Here is a 19,523-nt window from a genome sequence, read left to right as displayed (position 1 = left end):
CTATGAAGGAAACAATTTGCTGTGGACTGGTCTGTGAATCTAAACATTTAATGCATTGCTTCTATAAGAAAATACCTATTTATTATGTTTAATTTTTATCTTAATTTTCTGGTAGGATTATTCTTCTATTAAATTTCTCATCATATCCTGAAGATATAAAAATTTAAGAGTAGGAAATAAAATTTTTCTCTATTTCCTTTGCCACTTTTATGCTTCAAAAATTCAAAATAGGCATGTCAGGTAAAAACAAATAAGGCACAAAATATTTCAGATTTGCATACTGATAAACAAGAAGATTGCCGGGAGAAATATCAATAACCTCAGATATGCAGATGACACCACCCTTATGGCAGAAAGTAAAGAGGAACTAAAAAGCCTCTTGATGAAAGTGAAAGAGGAGAGTGAAAAAGTTGGCTTCAAGCTCAACACTCAGAAAACGAAGATCATGGCATGTGGTCCCATCACTTCATGGGAAATAGATAGGGAAACAGTGTCAGACTTTATTTTTGGGGGGCTCCAAAATCACTGCAGATGCTGACTGCAGCCATGAAATTAAAAGATGCTTACTTCTTGGAAGGAAAGTTATGACCAACCTAGATAGCATACTGAAAAGCAGAGACATTACTTTGCCAACTAAGGTCCATCTAGCCAAGGCTATGGTTTTTCCAGTGGTCATGAATGGATGTGAGAGTTGGACTGGGAAGAAAGCTGAGCGCTGAACAATTCATGCTTTTGAACTGTGGTGTTGGAGAAGACTCTTGAGAGTCCCTTGGACTGCAAGGAGATCCAACCAGTCCATTCTAAAGGAGATCAGCCCTGGGTGTTCCTTGGAAGGAATGATGCTAAAGCTGAAACTCTAGTACTTTGGCCACCTCATGCGAAAAGTTGACTCACTGGAAAAGACTCTGATGCTGGAAGGGACTGGGGTCAGGAGGAAACGGGGACGACAGAGGATGAGATGGCTGGATGGCATCACCGACTCAATGGACATGAGTTCGAGTGAACTCCGGGAGTTGGTGATAGACAGGGAGGCCTGGCGTGTTGCAATTCACAGCGTTGCAAAGAGTCGGACACAACTGAGCAACTGAACTGAACTGAACTGAAACAAGAAGACATTTAAGATGGTCAGGAGGACTTCCAAGCAAAAGTGAACATGGTGCTCTCATGCACCATCATGGCTAAATGCAAAACTGCCACATGGCTCAACTACTAGAACACAGCAAATACCTACAGAAGGAAGGGAAACAAACTCTAGTAGGAGTTTTATATGTGGAGTCAGGAGTTATCCAGCATGGAAACCTTTTTAACATTTTGGGAAGCTTTGCGAAACTAGGAACCATTGTTGGAGCTGAAACGTAACTGACACTGTTAAGTAAAACACATGACTTCTGGCAGATCTATGCACACTTTTTTCAAAAGTGTGATGACCCTGGCTTTCATTTTGTTTCTTTCACACCTGAGATTTCAAAGTAAGTCTCAAGGGAATTTTTCTTTTCAGTAAGAGAATTCAACCAACTCCAAAATGGAAAGAAAAAACATGCTGCTTTGTAGAAATTCACCACCATGAAATGCAACATTCCCTAAAATAAGATCTAATTTAAAAACTAGAGCAAGTTTCTAGCCAAGTATGTCATGGAAACCCCTGAAAAAAACACCCAATTCTTGACAAATATATCACTATTTAGAAAATTTGCTTTTCTTTGATATTACTGCTCAGTTCAGTTCAGTCGCTCAGTCATGTCCGACTCTTTGCAAGTAGCCAAAGAATTATACCACCAGCTGTTTCTTCTTTTGGAATATGGTACTATTTCTGAAATTCTGCATAATTTCTAATATTTTAAATGGTAAAGAAAGGGCATGCACCAAGCTGAATGTAGTGAGTGACTAATTTGCTTTTACTCAAGAGCCAGCTTTTTGAGACTGTAACTGTGGTACTTTCACTGTCTTACAAGATACTTAATGATATGCTATTAGCCCTGAAAAAGTTTTCTATACAGTGAGTGGGTGACAAAAGTACTATTTAACATGACAAATTTCAATGGGACAGCCACAACCAGGTGAGTGAATAGAAATGGTTAAAACTGCTAGAAAATGGGAAGGCAGATGGGCCTCAACTACAATACCTGCAGCAAGGACTGGGTATGTGTAGGTTTCTACATGCAGAGATAAATAAGGGTTAGGTACTTAAAGCTTTCTGATGAAAACCCTGGAAAGGGCTTGGGCCCACACTTACATTATGCTTACTATAAATAATAACAACAATAACAACCATGAAGAAACATGCAATTAGTCTGGAAAATAAAACAAGAAGTCCAGAGTATCATAGTATCTGGACTATAAAGTTTGATAATTTATGCTGTCAGATTCCCTTATTACTAAATATCTCATTGAAAAATTATTAAAGAATTATTGGCAACTATACAAAGCCTTTGCTGGTACAGGCGTTACAGTATGGGTACCCATCTGGTAAAGAAAATATCACCATCCAAACATCTTAAATATCAGTATCTTCTAACATCAACGTATCCTAAGCCAATACTCTTAAATTGTTTTATCCAAAGGTACTCTAATCATCTTACCTCTATTACCCTAAAATCAACAGTCCTTTGAAAATTGTAATATCCTTCATATTAAAAAAATCCAATGCTATAGAAATCTCAAAAATGGAATGTTAGTAATGTTAATTATCTAAAGAACTTGGCTTCATGGAATAGCTTTTGAGTATTTATTGCTCAGATGGGTTCAAAAACTTCTTAAACATAATGCTGCAATGGCTTTCATACATCTGTAACAGAATATCACTAATAAAAATTTACTGGCATGAAATACTATAATTATGGATGTGTAAAATCTTTAAATCTTAAAGCCTCTTAACATAATCATGTATATCTATGTACAAAACATACATAAACTTCACTTTATTTAAAACATATGAAAGAGGGAATTTCAAATCACATTAAACATAATAAATATAGAACTTGCTTTGTTAAAAATCTACAGTATACATTCAAGGAAAGGCTAAACTTCCAATGCCAACTATGTATGAGACAAAATTAAACATTTACAATAATCGGTTTCCTAAAAGTGCTATTTTTAAGATCTATAATAGGAAACTCATTCTAGTGCTTTGTTTTCATCCAAACATGTATACATTCCTTTATTCACAGAACCAGACGCTTCTGTTACTAAAAATACATATCCAAAGTTTTTATATCCTTTTAAATAGATTTAACATTTTAGCTCTTTGGGGAGGAACAGGGAAGTCCAAACAAACAACACAGACCACCTTAAATTATTAAGAGATCACTGACTTTATAACATGCCCTGTTTCAACTCAGATGTGAAATCTGATGACCATGTTAATGAAAAAAAACTCCCTGTTCATATATCTAAGGTAAGTCATCCTTCTCTACATGAGAATTTGTGTAGGCCAAGGAGCATCCACTATAGCAACCTTCCTGTGACCCAGGCCTTGACGACATGCTCCACTTCTGATTTGTACATTCTCTTCCAACCTGATTTGGCTTAGTTTCTTCAGGGGTGATATTCAGTACATTGATTGAACTGCTGGGGAAAGAAAGGCAGATCTTAATTATTATCTCCTCCCTTCATACCTTAGGTATGCCTGAATGTCTAAAATCTGATTTCTCCCTTGCCCCATGCTAAACAAAAATTTTGAGGACACACTGGTCAAGAACATACAAGTGCTTTAACATGGTCTAGTCTAATTTATCACTTTGATCTATCCACCTATTTATTTATCTGTTCAGTCTACTCTGAAGGATGCTACCCAACCAGAGCCTAAGGCAGACAGATAACATGTGAATTTTGAAAGCTAATGTCTCCCATACCACAATGTCCTAGTCTTTTTATGCTTTCTTTCCTCACTCATTGATTTGTGCATGCACGCTTGCATCCCCCATCCATTCAGCCATGCAGATATTTAATGAGGGCCTACAAAGTAGTGAAGAGTCTAGGCCCGAACAGATGGTTTAGGTTCACATCCCAGCTGGACCACTTAGTGCATCATTTCTGGCAAGTTAAGCCCTGCTGTTCTTCAGCTTCCTCAGCTGTAAAGTGGAAATAATAATAGAACCCATAACTCATAGGCTTGAGGTGGAAACTAAATGAGTTAACCCACACTAAGCACGTGTGATGATGCTCAATTAACTTTAAGTGTCAGACAACAATTTAAGTGTCTGAACACTGATACAGCCCCCTAACTTCAGAGATACTGTCTGAGGTATGCTCTGCAACCAGCCTCAAAGCAAGGAAATTTAGTTAAATGACTACTTGCAAATCATGAGCTGAGCCAATGAACAATACATTTTTATCAACTAAATAGCTTAATTTTTTCCATAAAACTTATTTTCCCTAAATATTCATTTTTTGATGTGACTTTGGTTAATAACTCAACCTTATAATGTGGCAATCCTTAAAAAAAATTAAGTTGCTTCAATTCTAAAACTCTAAACCAAAAACACTGACAATTTTATACTTATGTGCTTTAAAAAAAAAAAAGGCACTTGCTTATAAATCAGATTCAGAATCCCTGCCATCTCAGATGAGATTAGATCAATGGTGAACTAAGTTTCCTACATAACTTAGTACATGAGTTACTTTGCCATTACTTTGCTGTAACGTGAGTTACAGCTGATATGTAAAATTCCACTCTACAGTGAAGGAGGAATGAGGATGTGCTATAGAAATTAGGCATAAATACTCCTAATTATTTTGCCATAATCTTATTACAAACCCAGATCCAAAGTGCTTGAAGAGCAGGAATTCAAATACACCAAATAATTAAAAATTTCAAGGCCGATGTCAAGCTGCACAGCTTCTTGCTTGATAACTAGTCACATGACTCTTATTTTATCCTCAGAGGAATAGCTTAATGAAATTTTCTTAAGCTCCAAAATTCTGTTTCTATGCCACTGATACTGTTCAGTGTAGCTCTTGGGATACAAGAAACAGAAAAGCATTTTTATAATCCATTTATGCCTACATATATTTTTATATGCTGCTACTGAAGGTTTACAAAGGACCAAGTACTGTTTTAAGTGCTTTACATATACTGGCACTGAATCTCACACAGTACCCTTAATGTAGGTACTAAATGTTGGCCTTTTTATTAAACACAGAGTCTTCAAGGAGTTATAACTAAAAATAATTATGTAAAAAAGTAAAAATTCTAAATATATAAATATAATTGAGGCAACTATGCTACATTCTCCTTTAGGTACAGAATGCATTATAAGCATACTTCATTTTATTGCATTTCAACTTACTGTATACTTTGAGATATTGTGTTTTTTACAAACTGAGGGTTTATGGCAATCTTGGGTTGTTTCCTAGTGATAAAGTATTTTTTAATTATGGTAGGCACACTGTTCTTTAAATACACTGCTACTGCACACTCAATCAATAACAATACAGTGTAAACACAACTTTTACATGCACTGGGAAGCCGGCAAGTCTGAGTGACACGCTTTGTTGTGATATCCCCTTTTATCTCAATGGTCTGGAGCTGAGTCTGCAACATCTCTGAGGGCTGCCTGCATTTGTAAATTGTGACTAGAATGTGTATCTAAATCTATACACAGAGTTTTGATTGGTCAGTTTGGGGGTTTCAATAACATTCTACACATATACTCTGAGCTTACATTATCTTTTGATTGTAAATTAAACAAACTTTACCTTCCCACATTTAACCCATCAGTCAACCCACTGGCTCTAACAGCCTAAATCTAAGCATAGTCCTATCTTCAGGTTATGACCCCAGGGTCCAGATGACTACGTCTCTCATGTCCACTCCACTGACGTCTTCTAACTGGGTCTCCTGGCTTACACTACTGGCTTCTACAATCTGTTTATCACATAATAAAATGAAGTAATCTTTTTAGAACTTAGATTTTTAAAAAATCATTCTCTCACTTATAAGGTCTCCAATTGTTTTCCAATGCCTTAGAACAATCCTACTTACAAGTACAGACTAACATAGTTTACAAATGAAATCTTAAGTGCATCATGTGGGGGAGGTGTCAAGCACAGCAGGGTTGTATACAAACATATTAGTCATGTGTTGATAACTAATGAACCTGGGTGATGGGTACACAGGGACCCTGACCGTATTCTCTTTATATCTGTATATATTTGAACTTTTACATAAAATATTACCTCTCACCTTCATACCACTTGGTTTTGCTCGCACAAACACACCTGTGTCCTACTTCAGGGTCCCTACACTTGCCTGGAGGGCTCATCCCCCAGTCTTTTTTGCCCCTCCATATTTAATACTTAGAGCCCTAATCCTTTCAAAAGTCAACTATAAAATAGAGTATCTTGTCCTTTTCTAAAACTTCACATTTTCGTTTAAAAATTCTTAAATTTTGTTTCAAAACTGGACAATTATTGGTTCAAGCGCTCTTTGGCCTCTTCAGCACTGGGCTCCGTGCCAGTCTGTCACTGGACAGGCCAAGTGTACACCAGCCCTAGCTCCTGCGTTCTGAGATGCCTGGCCAGGTCCAAGTGCCACTATATCCTACTTTAACGAAGAGGAACGAGATCATGCCACACATTGCAACACAGCCCTTGGCTCTTTTCTATTCTTCTCTATCTCCCTAGGAATGTTCCATCTGCTTAGTTCAAAATGAATGTTGAAATAGGCTCTAAGGTAGTGCTGATATTATACCTTAGAAAATGATTTAACAACTTAAGACCAAGGAAAATACTGAAATGCAGCAGTTAAAAGCAGTTATCTGGCTTTCCTGGGGGGTGTGGAGCAACTCTGCCTGTCCTGTCACCCTTGGACACAGATCCTCGTCACCAGTCAAGGGAAGGTAGCTTTTCTCAGGTCTTTGTCCTTCCACATCCATAACATGGGCATACCACGTGAGATGCTTAAAGAGGTACTCTACAGAAACTATCAATGCAATATCCTTCTATTCAATACAATTAAAATATTAAGTAACTCCTGAGATAAGATTGTACTCTAAGTTGTATTTTACCCGTGAAATAAAAAGAATCACATATATATATATGACTCCGCTCCCAGAAGACAGGGACCAGAGCTACCTTGCTCACCACTGTATTCCCCACAGTAATAGGCATCTCTGTGTAATGGGTACCCAATAAATATGTGTACAATGAATGAGTCAATCTACTCAGTTCCTCTTCAGAGCCTTTACTAGTCCTCATCCTAGACAGGCCAACTCTTCCTTCACAACGCCTCTCTAGCACTGTAACAAGTGTGTGAGGAGATCACCTACAGGCCAGTACCTATGTTCAGATGCACAGGAACGTGTCTGGCAAAAGTCTGAAGTAGAAGGAGAAGCAGGAAGAGACTTAGTCAGTTTAGACGTGCAAACTGGAGACTCGCTAGGCACACCGTGAGGCTTCTTTTGCCGTGACCTCGAGTGTAATGTAGGGGTGTCCCGATCAGAACCTGTTAAAAAAAAAAAGAAGAAAAAGAAGGAAGAAAAGAAGGCAGTACATATGAGGAAGCATTAGTAATAAATACACTGAAGGTAATCAACTAGGATCCTAGACTAGGTTCCTTTGCAGCTCTAAGGGAGGTGTGAGAACAATCTGAATATCTTCTGTACGTATGAGTGTAGTTTAGCTAATCTGGTGAACTTTGCTACGTTCAGTCCACAAACATTTAGGAGGATCTAGTTTAAAAAATATTTCTAGACTGTGGATTTTCAAAACTTGACATTACACCCACAAAAGTTATCTTCGGTATGCAAAATCCTCCTGTCATTTCTATTTTGGTTACAGTAAATTAAAATATCAAAGTTGACTTTTATTCTAATTCGAGAGTTCTTACTGGTGACTGCTAAAGTTATATATTAATAACCTACAGCACTTTATTTACATGTATTTTCAGATTAAAAAGCTTACGAAGTACTCACTTCCTGAGAAGGCACTGAAAAGTTTCACATTTTCTGAGTTCTGGTGGTCAAAGGTAGTCATATTTAAAAACTGTTGCTTTAACCAACTGGCTCTTTCTTCTTCAAATGCCTTTCTCTACCGTAACAAGCAAATCAAAGAAACAATGATCAGTATTTCAACATTCACACAGTTGCCATTTCGCACGATTTCTCTAGGTATTTGTGCTTGCTCTCTGACTATCTCTATATATTAAGTCAAAGGAATTAACCCTAGAAAACTAAAATTAAATCTCATTTAAGAAAGCTGTTAAAAATAAAAATTCACCTGTTTCTCCTAGCAAGTCAACTACTATTTTCACATCAATTCTGAATAAATTCAAGAGTATAACACAGAAAAATAAGCACATTAGCATAACTTTAAACATACAGAAAAACAGCATAACTTTTAAACATACAAAACATGGTAAATATAAGATTACAAACAACAGAAAAATACCCCATTGTAAACTAATCACTTGGGGAAGAAAAAGGCTTCACTGAGCACCGCTCTCTTCCTCAAGCCATGGCCCAGGGCCTAGCAGCCCTCATCACTTAGGACCACAAGAGGGCGTATGGGAGACCTCCCCCTTCTGAAGGCGCAGGGGATGGATCCTAAATTCTCCCTCACCTCTCAGGTCTCCATTTCAGGAGATGCTCAAGCAGAGAATGGGGACGGGTATGCAAAGTAACAAGAGTATCTCTTGGACTGGCATGGAGAGAGGTGAGGGATATGAGCTCAGAAACAGAGGTGATCCCATAAGACGGGAGAAAATGCTGGCACAAACTGTCTGTTTCCTGAGGAAGACAATAGCTATAGATAACACAGAATTTCGTAATGAAGGAGGAAGGCGTCAGCTACTTAAGATAACATACAGTCTTTCATTCATAAACATTAATACAAAATCATGGATCACCAGACATTTGAAGAAAAGTAATAGCATAAAAGAAAAATGCCAGGAGAAATAAAGAGAACTGGCCATGGGTAAAGCTCAAGGCAAGTTTTTTTAAGATGACACAAATTATCAGACAGACTTACAGACATCTGTAAAATATAATACGAGACACAAAACAAAAAATACACTATAAAACTTAAAAGATAAATTGTGAAGTAAAAACTCAGTGGATGAAGTGAAAAATCAAACTGACCTTGCTGAATACCAGGTTGGTGATGCACAAGATAAAAGAGAAAATATTCCCGAATTCGGAACATAAAGTCAATCTATAGATGTAGTCAGAAGGCCAAATATTTGTCTAGCAGAAGTTCCAGAATGCAAGAGAAGTCAGAGAAGGAAAAAATACAGAATTGAAGAAAATATCCCTAAACTGAAGAAACAGAGCATCTTCAGGTTAAAAGGAGCTACCCAGACCTACCCTGGTAAAATTTCAGAACTCTTAATTTAAGAACATAAAATTTCAAAAGCTTCCACAGAGGGGGAAAAACAGCACAGCTGTCTAAAATTAACCCAGGTTATTTTATAACCAGGCTGCTCATGAGCAAAATCAAACAATGGAAGAATCAGAATAACTCACAGTTTTGAAAGGAAAAGTTGGAAAACAATTCTATATCCAGGCAAACCAATCAAGTATGAATATATTTTTGGATAGTCCAGAATTCAGAATATTTTTCACTCACACACACTTGTGAAAAACTTACTCAAGAAGGTAATACAACAGATTGGAAAAGGAACCCAAGAAAGAGAATATGAGACAGAAGCTGAACCTGATTCAGAAGTCATAAAGCAAGCACACACAAAAACGTCAACGAATTTACTACAGATTCTCTTCTGTGTGACAATTTTAACAACAAAGAATACTATATAAAAGTGTCCAAACATATTACTTGGCTATAGAATGAATATTTATATAATCACAGTGTTACCAATGTTCTTTCTGGTTTTCCATTCTTAAATCTCAATCTTGGACAAAGTACTTACACTTGAATTTGTATTAAAAATCAGAATATAAATGTGGTAACACTTGACAGTGAAAAACAGCATCACTGACAAAAACTGAGGAGTCGAGGGGTAAGAGCAGTGCAACAAGGGTAACTACAAGGACGCCCTCATCTTTCATTTCAGGGATAAACCCATCCTGTCTAACACTGAGCAAACATGAAATGGAAGCATTAAACAAATTTACTTAGAGTAAAAAAATCAACCAGGAGAAACAGTTCTTTAAAAATTAGCTTAAAAAAGTAACAATATTATGAAGAAATCATATGTGTATGAGAAACAGTGTAGATGGGAGGTATGGTAAGGGTACTAAACTTCTGTTTCATAGTGGGGAATCAATAGGCTGACTGTAAGAAAAAAGGCTGATTTTATTCAAGCTAAAATAGTTTTTCCCAGAAGAATCATAAACCTTCAATAGTGGTACCTCTGAAGAATTAAACTGAGAAGAATGAAGGATACTTTCACACCTTGTAGCTTTTTGGAATGAGTTTCTTTTTTTAAATCATGTCCAGACATTACTTCTCTAGGTTTTGATAGGGAAATAATGCATGTAATACACTACTAAATAAAAAAGCGAGCTGCTGAAGTGCACACACACACAGTTCATCCCTGGGTAAGGCAATGGCGACATACTATACTCTCCTTTCCCTTAAAAAAAAACCCCAAGACACTCTCTCGGTTGAACTCTCTCCTGACTTTACACCTACTAACAGCGGAGAGATGCCAGATGCCCAGAAGAAACCTCCTATGTGAAGCGAAACTCTGAACAGCAGAAAGCTACCCAGAAGGCATGACAAACGCCTAGTTTTTTTAATATAAAATTTTTTTCAATTCCCAAATCTGAAGGCAAAATGATGTACCTCTATTACAGCTTCCGTTTCAAGCTATTTTGTGAAATCACTGGTAAAATACTTGAGGAAATGTACAGCAAAGAAACAAAAAATAAGAACTTCAATGCATTCTAGTGAGGCTTCTCCAGGACCTTCAAACATTCTACAAGGAAGGCCAATTGCTTAAAATACCTCCAATCCTAGGCGAATAGCTGCTTCTGTAAAGCTTCGTCTTTCCTTCTCGAAATTCTTTTTCTGCTCTTTAAATAGGGACCACTCTTCTTTGAGGCGTTCCTTTTCTTCCAACAAGTAACAGTCTCGTAGCAGTGAAGTGGTGTCATCATCACATGCAGTAGCGAGCTGCTGCTATTAAATTTTAACACATAGTAAGTTCCAGAGGGTCCCTGCAACACTCCAACAAGTTGAAATGAAAGCAAGCAAAAAAAGCAGGCCTAACTTCAGGGGAAGGAGAGAGAGGATAAAGAATCAGAAAGTCAATGGAAATGAGAAGCCTCATTTCCCAAATGCTTCTACTCTAAAAGGCAAAGCATCGACTAATGATGCTTTGTGGTCTACCTGCTAGCAAGCAGAGAACTTAGACTGTAAAACATACCTTATGAAATAAAGGAGCAAAAATCTAGTAAGATTCAATAAAATCCTGACCCTTCACAGGGGAGAACAGCTTTAAAAGGTGTCCTGCGTTTACCTGTAAAAGTTGCTGCTGAGTTTTAATCATCTCTTTACACTGCTGAATTTCCAACTCGAGTTTTTCAGTTTCTTGTTCATGGTCTTGTCGTGAGATTACATCTTCGTCATTAAAACCTTCTAAGTGTACCTTTGAAACTAATACAAAACCAATAATTTGACATAAACCTTATAGTCTCCATTTTAGTTTATGGCATTTGGGGACATATATTTAAAAATCAAGAAATAAATTTAAAAATCAGAAAGGTTTTCCCTTCCTGGAATCTCAAAGGTTTTCTAAAAGGTAGTTATTTCTTTTGTCCTTTAAAAACTCCACTAGCTATAATAAAATAGAATAAAAGGTATATTATTTAACACTAAAATATTTTTTTAAGTAAGCAACTGTAATGAGTTTGTGGTAACTATAAATTCATGCTATTTCTGGATTAAATGATATCCTTACTTACAAAATTCTATTTCCAACATTTAACCTGTAATTTGTATTCATTCAAGATGATGTCCTAATTAGAAATGCAAACCTATGTTCCCAGAAAAATTAACATTCATAAACTATACTCTTTTGACACTTCCTCAAAGATCAGTGCAAGATTACAAATCTTGCTGTTATTAAATCTGACAAATATCAAGTCCAAAAATACTTGCTATTTACTAATAGACAGTGATAAATGAAATCAACAAAACCTTATGTAAATTAATTTTGATATTCTAATTATTCTGACTTCACTTTTTAAGACAATTAGCACTGAAATTGTCATTTCTGACCATTTAGAATAAATTTTCTTTAAGTAGACTGCATTTACTTAACAGACGTCTTAATTTTCTTGATTTATAAACATGCAAGCTTGAACAAATACAAAATGTTAAGGATATACTCATCAACATCAATCTACTATGTATCTATAATGACAGAAAGTGGTAATCTAAAAATAATACACTGTTGAGTGAAAAAAGAACAGTGTAGAAAAAAACAAGTAATATTCAATTTATGGTTTGTAGACATTTAAAATAAGTATTTTGCAAATGCAGAAAGGTCTAGAAAGGTATGCACAAAGCTGTTAAGTGTTACACATAGGGAACAGAGACCTGACTGTTCTCTTGGGTTAGCCAAAAAGTTTATTTGGATTCTTCAATAAGATCTTATGGACAAACCTGAATGAAGTTTTTGGCCAACCCAATACCTTACATACTTCCTGATATTTTGAAACAAATGTCTATTATTTTGAAAATAATTTAAAAATGAATTATTTGCAACCTAAGAATATGCAAGTATCTATGAATAATAAGAAAAAGGTATATATTTATACTATATTATGATTAATATTTCCTGATTGCCAAGATATAGTAGAAGACCCAGTTTACTTTATTCAACTGTCTTCTGCACTTGGAATGGATGGTCAATAAGATGTCCTTTTTTGAGAGATTCTGAGAGCAAAGCATATTTTCTCAAACCGCACATCTGGAAGTAGGCAGAATTTTGCTTTTCAAATTGCCAGGCTAAGCTAAGGACTTTAGTCTGAGCCCATACATGACTTTCCAAGTCGGCTTCCTGAGTGTCACAGCTTACTCTATCTGCATTCAGGCGGTACTTACCTTGGTTATCAAGTTTTTCTACGTGACTTTTCAAAATTCTCCACTGTTTTCTGATGCTGTTGGTAAGCTGCTCTCTCACAGTCTCACAGGAAAGGTCCCATATACTCTCTCTACTCAGCTCCCCAGCATCCTCTTCAACATCAGAGATAACCTACAAGTGGCCAGAGATGAGAGGGAAAGACCAATATCTTAAAAATGATTTGAGACACTCAGACAAAAATCATCAGACTGATGGTCAGAGACATATATCAAACTCATTTCTATGTTGTATGTGCAACATAAATGACCTAGTTCTTAACATACATGTCTTAAGAAAAAATAATTAATGCTGGAGATAGAAATTCCCCAATTCAGGTCTCTTTAAACCTGAATTTGAAGCCAAATACAGTTAGTGACAAAGGCATGGAGCTGTGTGAGGAAGAGCCTCACAACCTGTCTCATGCTGTGTGAGGTGCTTTCGCATGTCAACTGGTCCTCAAATCATGTTAGCATGTGAGGAAACTGAGGCTCAGAGAGGCAGACTGTCCCGATGTCACACCGCTCTAACCCAACCTGCTTCCACTTCTGGCTGTTCAGACAGCTAAACCTGTGAAAAAATCTCCAAAGCAGAAGCAACCAGTAATCCTATTCTTCTCACATACTTTCTAAAATGAAATTGGAAATATTTTCCTCTGTATTCTACCAGGACATTAAATCACTCGAAAATGTAGTAACCTTTACTGCTATGATCAAATAGAATCAAAGCAGGAGAAAGAACACTACCTGCATCTACATAAAATGGTCCTAATTTGTTATTAACATTCAGGAAAGTAGATACATATACTTAACTAATTTGAACAAGAAATATCTTCCTGGAGAAAAAAGAAGAAGAAAAGAGAAGATAAAAACAAAGAAGGGCTGATTAGACTGTTCCCACATGCAGGGACAGCAGAAGTGAGGTAGTGACGGAGTCTGAAGAACCGTATCAATATCTGAAGTCAGCAATGGACTGACAGAGGTCAGGATCTCCCAGGGAGCACAGATGAGGGAAAAGCCCAGGGTATGGCTCACTATGACTCTGGTTCTTTCCAATCAACATTCTGGAGCTAGCTGACAATAATTTTTCCAAGGAGCTACACCATGTCTGCTATACATTTCAAGGAATACCAGAACACTACAAATTCATTATTTAAATTAATAATTGCCAGATTGAGTGTAAAACCATTAAATGAAGATTAAAAAACACTTAGCAAAAAAAAAATCACCACACTTAACTTGAATTTTGGGTATATATTTTGGCTACAATTAAGTCAGCAAAATAAAAAATGAAAACTTGGATGCTAACTAGGCATTCCAAAGTTTTACTAATGAGCCAAAATCTTTCCCTACAAGTAAGGAATAGCTGAATTACTTTTAGGAGAAAGTGGATCTAGAGAAAGATCTTCTAAAACTAAGAAATATACAAGAAATTATTGTTTCTCCAAACTGCAGCATTTGAATTATGAAAAACTATACAGGATACTATCATTTGTATTAAATTTAATTTTTAAATAAATTTAGTTTAAAAGACACTTGCTCCTTGGAAGAAGAGCAATGACAAACCTAGACAGCGTATGAAAAAGCAGAGAGACGTTACTTTGCCGACAAAGGTCCGTCCAGTCAAAGCTATGGTCTGGTAGTCATGTATGGATGTGAGAGTTGGACCATAAAGGAGGGCAAATGACAAGGAATTGATGCTTTTGAACTGCTGTGTTCAAGAAGACTCTTGAGAGTCCCTTGGACTACAAAGAGATCAAACCAGTCAATCCTAAAGAAAATCGACCCTGAATATTCATTGGAAGAACTGATGCTGAAACTGAAGCTCCAATACTTTGGCCACTTGATATGAAAAACTAACTCATCAGAAAATACCCTGAGCTGGGAAAGACTGAACGTGGGAGGAAACAGGAATGACAGAGGCAGAGATGGTGGGATGGCATCAATGACTTGATAGACCTGAGTCTGAGCAAGCTCTGAGAGATGGTGAAGGACAGGGAAGCCTTGTATGCTGCGGTCCCTGGGGTCACAAAGAGTCAGACACAACTGAGTGACTGAACAATAACAACAACTATCATTTCAGAAAGACCTCCTTCACTTACCACCTACTTTTGCTGACTAAAAGTTGGTAATGAGAGGTGAGGAAAGGCTGGGCCCAAAACTGAAAAACTAGAGGAGTTATAGAAACGATGCCAACCCTGGCAAAGCGTTAGCGAGTTATGAACTGACCCAAAGTGATGGAAAACCTTTCAGAGAAAAAGTTAATTAAGGGAATATAAGATGTCAACATCAAGCAGATCTCAAATTGGAGAGTCTAAAAGAACATTCAGGTTCTTCTTTAAAGAAGAAAAAAAAGGTAGAAGATGAGCTTATCAGTTAGACTGATTTTTGATACTACAAAATAATCCTCAGATACAGGTTAAAAAGGGGCTTCCCAGGTGGTGCTAGTGGTAAAGAACCCGCCTGCTAATGCAGGAAACGTAAGAGACATGGGTTCAATCCCCGCGTCAGGAGCATAGCAACCCACCCCAGTATTCTTGCCTGGAAAACTCCATGGACAGAGGAGCCTGGGGGGCTACAGCCCATGGGATCACAAAGAGTTGGACACGACTGAAGCAACTAAGCATGGCTCAGCACATGTTAAAAAACAAGTCTGGTGACTTATTGGTAATTTTAGCACTTTCCATCAAAATCATCATTTTCACATTTTAGTTACTAATGTGAACTTGCCTGAATTTAAATGTCTATGTAAAGAACTAAGTTTAAAAAACTTTTCACCAATGTGTGACTTGTTTTTTTCAGACCTCTACAACATTGGGCCCTTATCAAATGATTTCCCTAGGCTTTCTATCTCAAAAATACCTACTAAGGGCTAATTCAAATGTGACTTTCTGTGATGCCTTCCATAGTCGTTTTGTTTTATACACTGTATCACCCTATGTACCTGCTAATGTGTATAATAATCACTTCTCTATACACCTCTCTCTCTCAAAAAGAGCTTCTTGCAGGATGCAATGGTCTGAATGCTTGTGTTCTCTCAAAACTCATATGTTGAAATCCTAACCTCACAGCATTAACAGGTGGGTGATCTTAAGTAAGTGAATAGATCATGAAGGTGTAGCCTTCATAAATGGGGCCCCTGAGTTCTCTCGCCTCTTCCCGCCAGATGAGGACAAAAGTCAGCAATCCAACCAGGAAAAGGGCCCTCACAGACACCCACTCGGCTGGCATCCAGATTTTACATTTCAGTCTCCAGAATTGTGAGAAAACTTTTTGTTTTTTATAAGCCAACCAGCCTACGGTACTCTGCTTTAGCAGCCTGAACTAAGACAAAGGAAACAGTCAAAATCTTCTAAGCTTTTCCTTTCCAGGGATTAGAACACATAAAACAGACATTCAATAAATTCATGGACTAAGTGATCATTTGGTTCACAAAGTTAGTAAGAGTTTCACTCTCTGAAAAGTAAAGCCTGAAGTTACTGAGAACTGAAGCTACTTAAAGACACTTGGCACAATGCTTAGAAGCAGGGGCTGTGGAGAGAGACAGCCTTGGATTCAAATTCTAGTTTTATCATATGTTGACATTAAACTGGCTTTTGTGCCTCAGTTTCCTCACCTACAAAAACAGGGACAATTACAGTACCAAAGCCATCAAATTATTGTAAGACATAAGTGAGACAATGTGCTTTTCAGGGTGCGTGGCACAGATTGAGTCCCCAGAAATCATTTCCATCATTTCCCAGGACACGTCAAGATACTTAGAGGGACATTTTTTGGGGCTGTCAGAGTGACTCGGGGTAGCATAGCAGTCCAAAATATCAACAGTGACCTATCTACTGTTTCACTTATTCTGTGAGCCATCTGCAGACTACATTAAGAGAGGAAAGAGCCACTTACAGTGCTATCATCTGCTCTTTCTCTAGGTTTCTGCTTTTGGGGAGAAAGAAGAGAAATCATTTCCTTTTTCATTTGCTGAAGAACCTTCTTAAGTTCAGCATTTTCCATTAGGATTTGTTTCTGACGATATTCATAATCATTCAAGAGAATTTTATACATTTCATCTTCATTCCTGAGAAAGAAACTGTCAGTATGAAAACACAGTAGAGAAAGGGAAGTCTGGTGAAACGTGTCGGTTTCAATCGTGCTTTACCTGGCTTCGGTTTTACCCGTCCTCCAGGAGCCTCTTTTCCCATCAGCTCTCCCCACATAATTTAAAACTTCCATAGCTACAAACATGAACACAAAGAACAAAACCAATTCTTACATTACATGTTTAAGTGTTTAAAACCCTAACACTATATGCATGAGGGACATAAGTTAACCTGGTATACAGATTAGGATTTGGGCTCAAACAGCCCAGAGTTTAAGTTTCCATTCCATCATTCATAAACATCTTGGCAAGTTACTTAACTGCTAAGCCTGTTTCTTCATCAATGGGGTAGTAATAATGAAATTATCTAAGAACTGTTGTGAAGATTGAAAGAAACATTGAAGTACTTAACATAGTAAGTACTTACTAAGCGTTAATTATCATTGTTAAATTTTATCATCAGGGTTGACAAGCCTGTAGGCAACTGCCTGATTTTTAAATTAAGTTTTTATTAGAACATAGCCTCACCATTTGTTTATGTCTCTTCTGTAGCTACTCTTGCACCACAATGGCAGAGTGACAAAAGACCACAGAGCCCACACACGCCAAAATATTTACTATGTGGCCCTCTACAGAAAAAGCCTGCCGCGCCTTGTATCTTGACCACCACTGACATCATCATCAAAGCAGTCAAGGTTCCTAACAGTATTAATGTGTCTTCTGTCCCAGGTGGAGATGAAAGCAGTTGACATAAAAAGGAATAAGATGAGAGTAAGTATTGTAATTTTAGAGCTGATTAAAAAATCATTACAGAATGGTCACTTCCAGTTGGGTTTGGAACAGGAAAAGAACTGCTACTGCTGCTGCTGCTAAGTCATTTCAGTTGTGTCCGACTATGTGCGACCCCAGAGACGGCAGCCCACCAGGCTCCCCCGTCTCTGGGATTCTCCTGGCAAGAACACTGGAGTGGGTTGCCATTTCCTTCTCCAATGCATGAAAGTGAAAAGTGAAAGTGAAGTCGCTCAGTTGTGTCCAACCCTCAGCAACCCCATGGACTGCAGCCTACCAGGCTCCTCCTTCCATGGGATTTTCCAGGCAAGAGTACTGGAGTGGGGTGCCATTGCCTTCTCCGAGGAAATAACTAGATACCCATAATAAAATGGCTCTGCTACAGAGTTAAATATTTAATAAACTTCTCTAAGTGTTACATTTTATACTTCTAGTATTTCATCCTGCTCTTTGTTATTTCTTTCATGAATGAATAAGAGGTTAACCAATCTTAAAAAGTATTAAGTGTCCAAACTGAGTTTAAGATTTATAATCTCAGAATACGTTTTTCAATTAATTTTAAGCGAAAATGTTCAAATAACTGTAACAGTGCTCCTGTACTGAATGACAGTGACACAGTCAACACTGAACCGCTTGCTGGTAACAGGCTTAGCCACCATGTGACAGCTTGAAACATCTGCTCATCAGCTGTTGTATGCAAGTCCAAGTTCAGAATAATGCATAATGTGGGTTAGATGAAAGCATATAGTCCACTTGGAAACAACTCTTCAATAAATCAATGCACAGATTTCCTGTTCCCTGAATCTTGGCAGGCCTGCATAACTTTATCTGTGTAGCTCTACTTTTGTGTGTCTGCAGTTCTCTTTTTTTGAAGTATAGTTTATTTACAATGTTGTGCTAATTTCTGCTGTATGGCTAAGTGACTCAGTTATACACACATATATGTTCTTTTTTGTATCCTTCTCCACTATGGCTTACCCCAGGAGACTGCATACAGTTCCCTGTGCTATACAGTCGAATCTTCTTGTTTACCCATTCTGAATAGTTTGCATCTACTAACCCCACACTTCCAGTCCATCCCTCTCCTTCCCACCCTTCCCCTTGGCAACCAGAAGTCTGTTTTCTATGTCTGTGAGCCTGTCTCTGTTTTATAGATAGGTTTATTTGTCCCATATTTTAGATTCCACATATAAGTGATATCATATGGTATTTGTCTTCCTCTTTCTGACTTACTTCACTTAGAATGATAATCTTTAGTTATATCCATGTTGCTGCAAATGGCATTCTTTTTTATGGCTGAGTAGTGCAGTTCTATTTTTTAATCTACACTATTTACCTTTTGAAAGCATGCATCAACTTAGATGAAATAAGTGGTAAATTAAAGTTTCAAAAGAATAATAGAAAAAAGTATATTTTAACAAACTTGAACTTTCACTGTCAAACTGTACTTCAAAGATGCACAGCTAAAGTAACTGAAAAGAACTCCAAGTGACATGAATGATTTGGCCTGATGAACAATTTTATGAAATTAACTAAAAAAATCATACTTTTGAGACTCAGGAACTGATCCTAATTTTAATATTATCACAGTTCTTTGCTACGAAAGATTAGTGTGTCCTCT

At 37.2% G+C, this 19,523-nt stretch overlaps 1 protein-coding gene across 1 annotated transcript in view; it reads right to left on the bottom strand.

The window, feature by feature from the left end:
* Positions 1-3,389: 3,389 nt before the first annotated feature.
* Positions 3,390-19,523, bottom strand: part of SSX2IP (SSX family member 2 interacting protein) — a 28,450-nt gene continuing 12,316 nt past the window's right edge. The window contains exons 6-13 of the mRNA XM_052637681.1: positions 17,174-17,249; positions 16,921-17,092; positions 13,009-13,159; positions 11,420-11,556; positions 10,906-11,079; positions 7,914-8,028; positions 7,279-7,444; positions 3,390-3,567 (exon numbers count right to left, since the gene is read on the bottom strand). Coding sequence (XP_052493641.1) covers positions 3,390-3,567; positions 7,279-7,444; positions 7,914-8,028; positions 10,906-11,079; positions 11,420-11,556; positions 13,009-13,159; positions 16,921-17,092; positions 17,174-17,249 — 1,169 coding nt within the window. The remainder of the gene's footprint in view (positions 3,568-7,278; positions 7,445-7,913; positions 8,029-10,905; positions 11,080-11,419; positions 11,557-13,008; positions 13,160-16,920; positions 17,093-17,173; positions 17,250-19,523) is intronic.

This window comes from Budorcas taxicolor, chromosome 3, assembly GCF_023091745.1.
Source record: "Budorcas taxicolor isolate Tak-1 chromosome 3, Takin1.1, whole genome shotgun sequence".
Taxonomy (NCBI): Eukaryota; Metazoa; Chordata; class Mammalia; order Artiodactyla; family Bovidae; genus Budorcas; species Budorcas taxicolor.
Note: the sequence above shows the minus strand (reverse complement) of the source record. Positions and strands in the feature narration are given on the sequence as shown.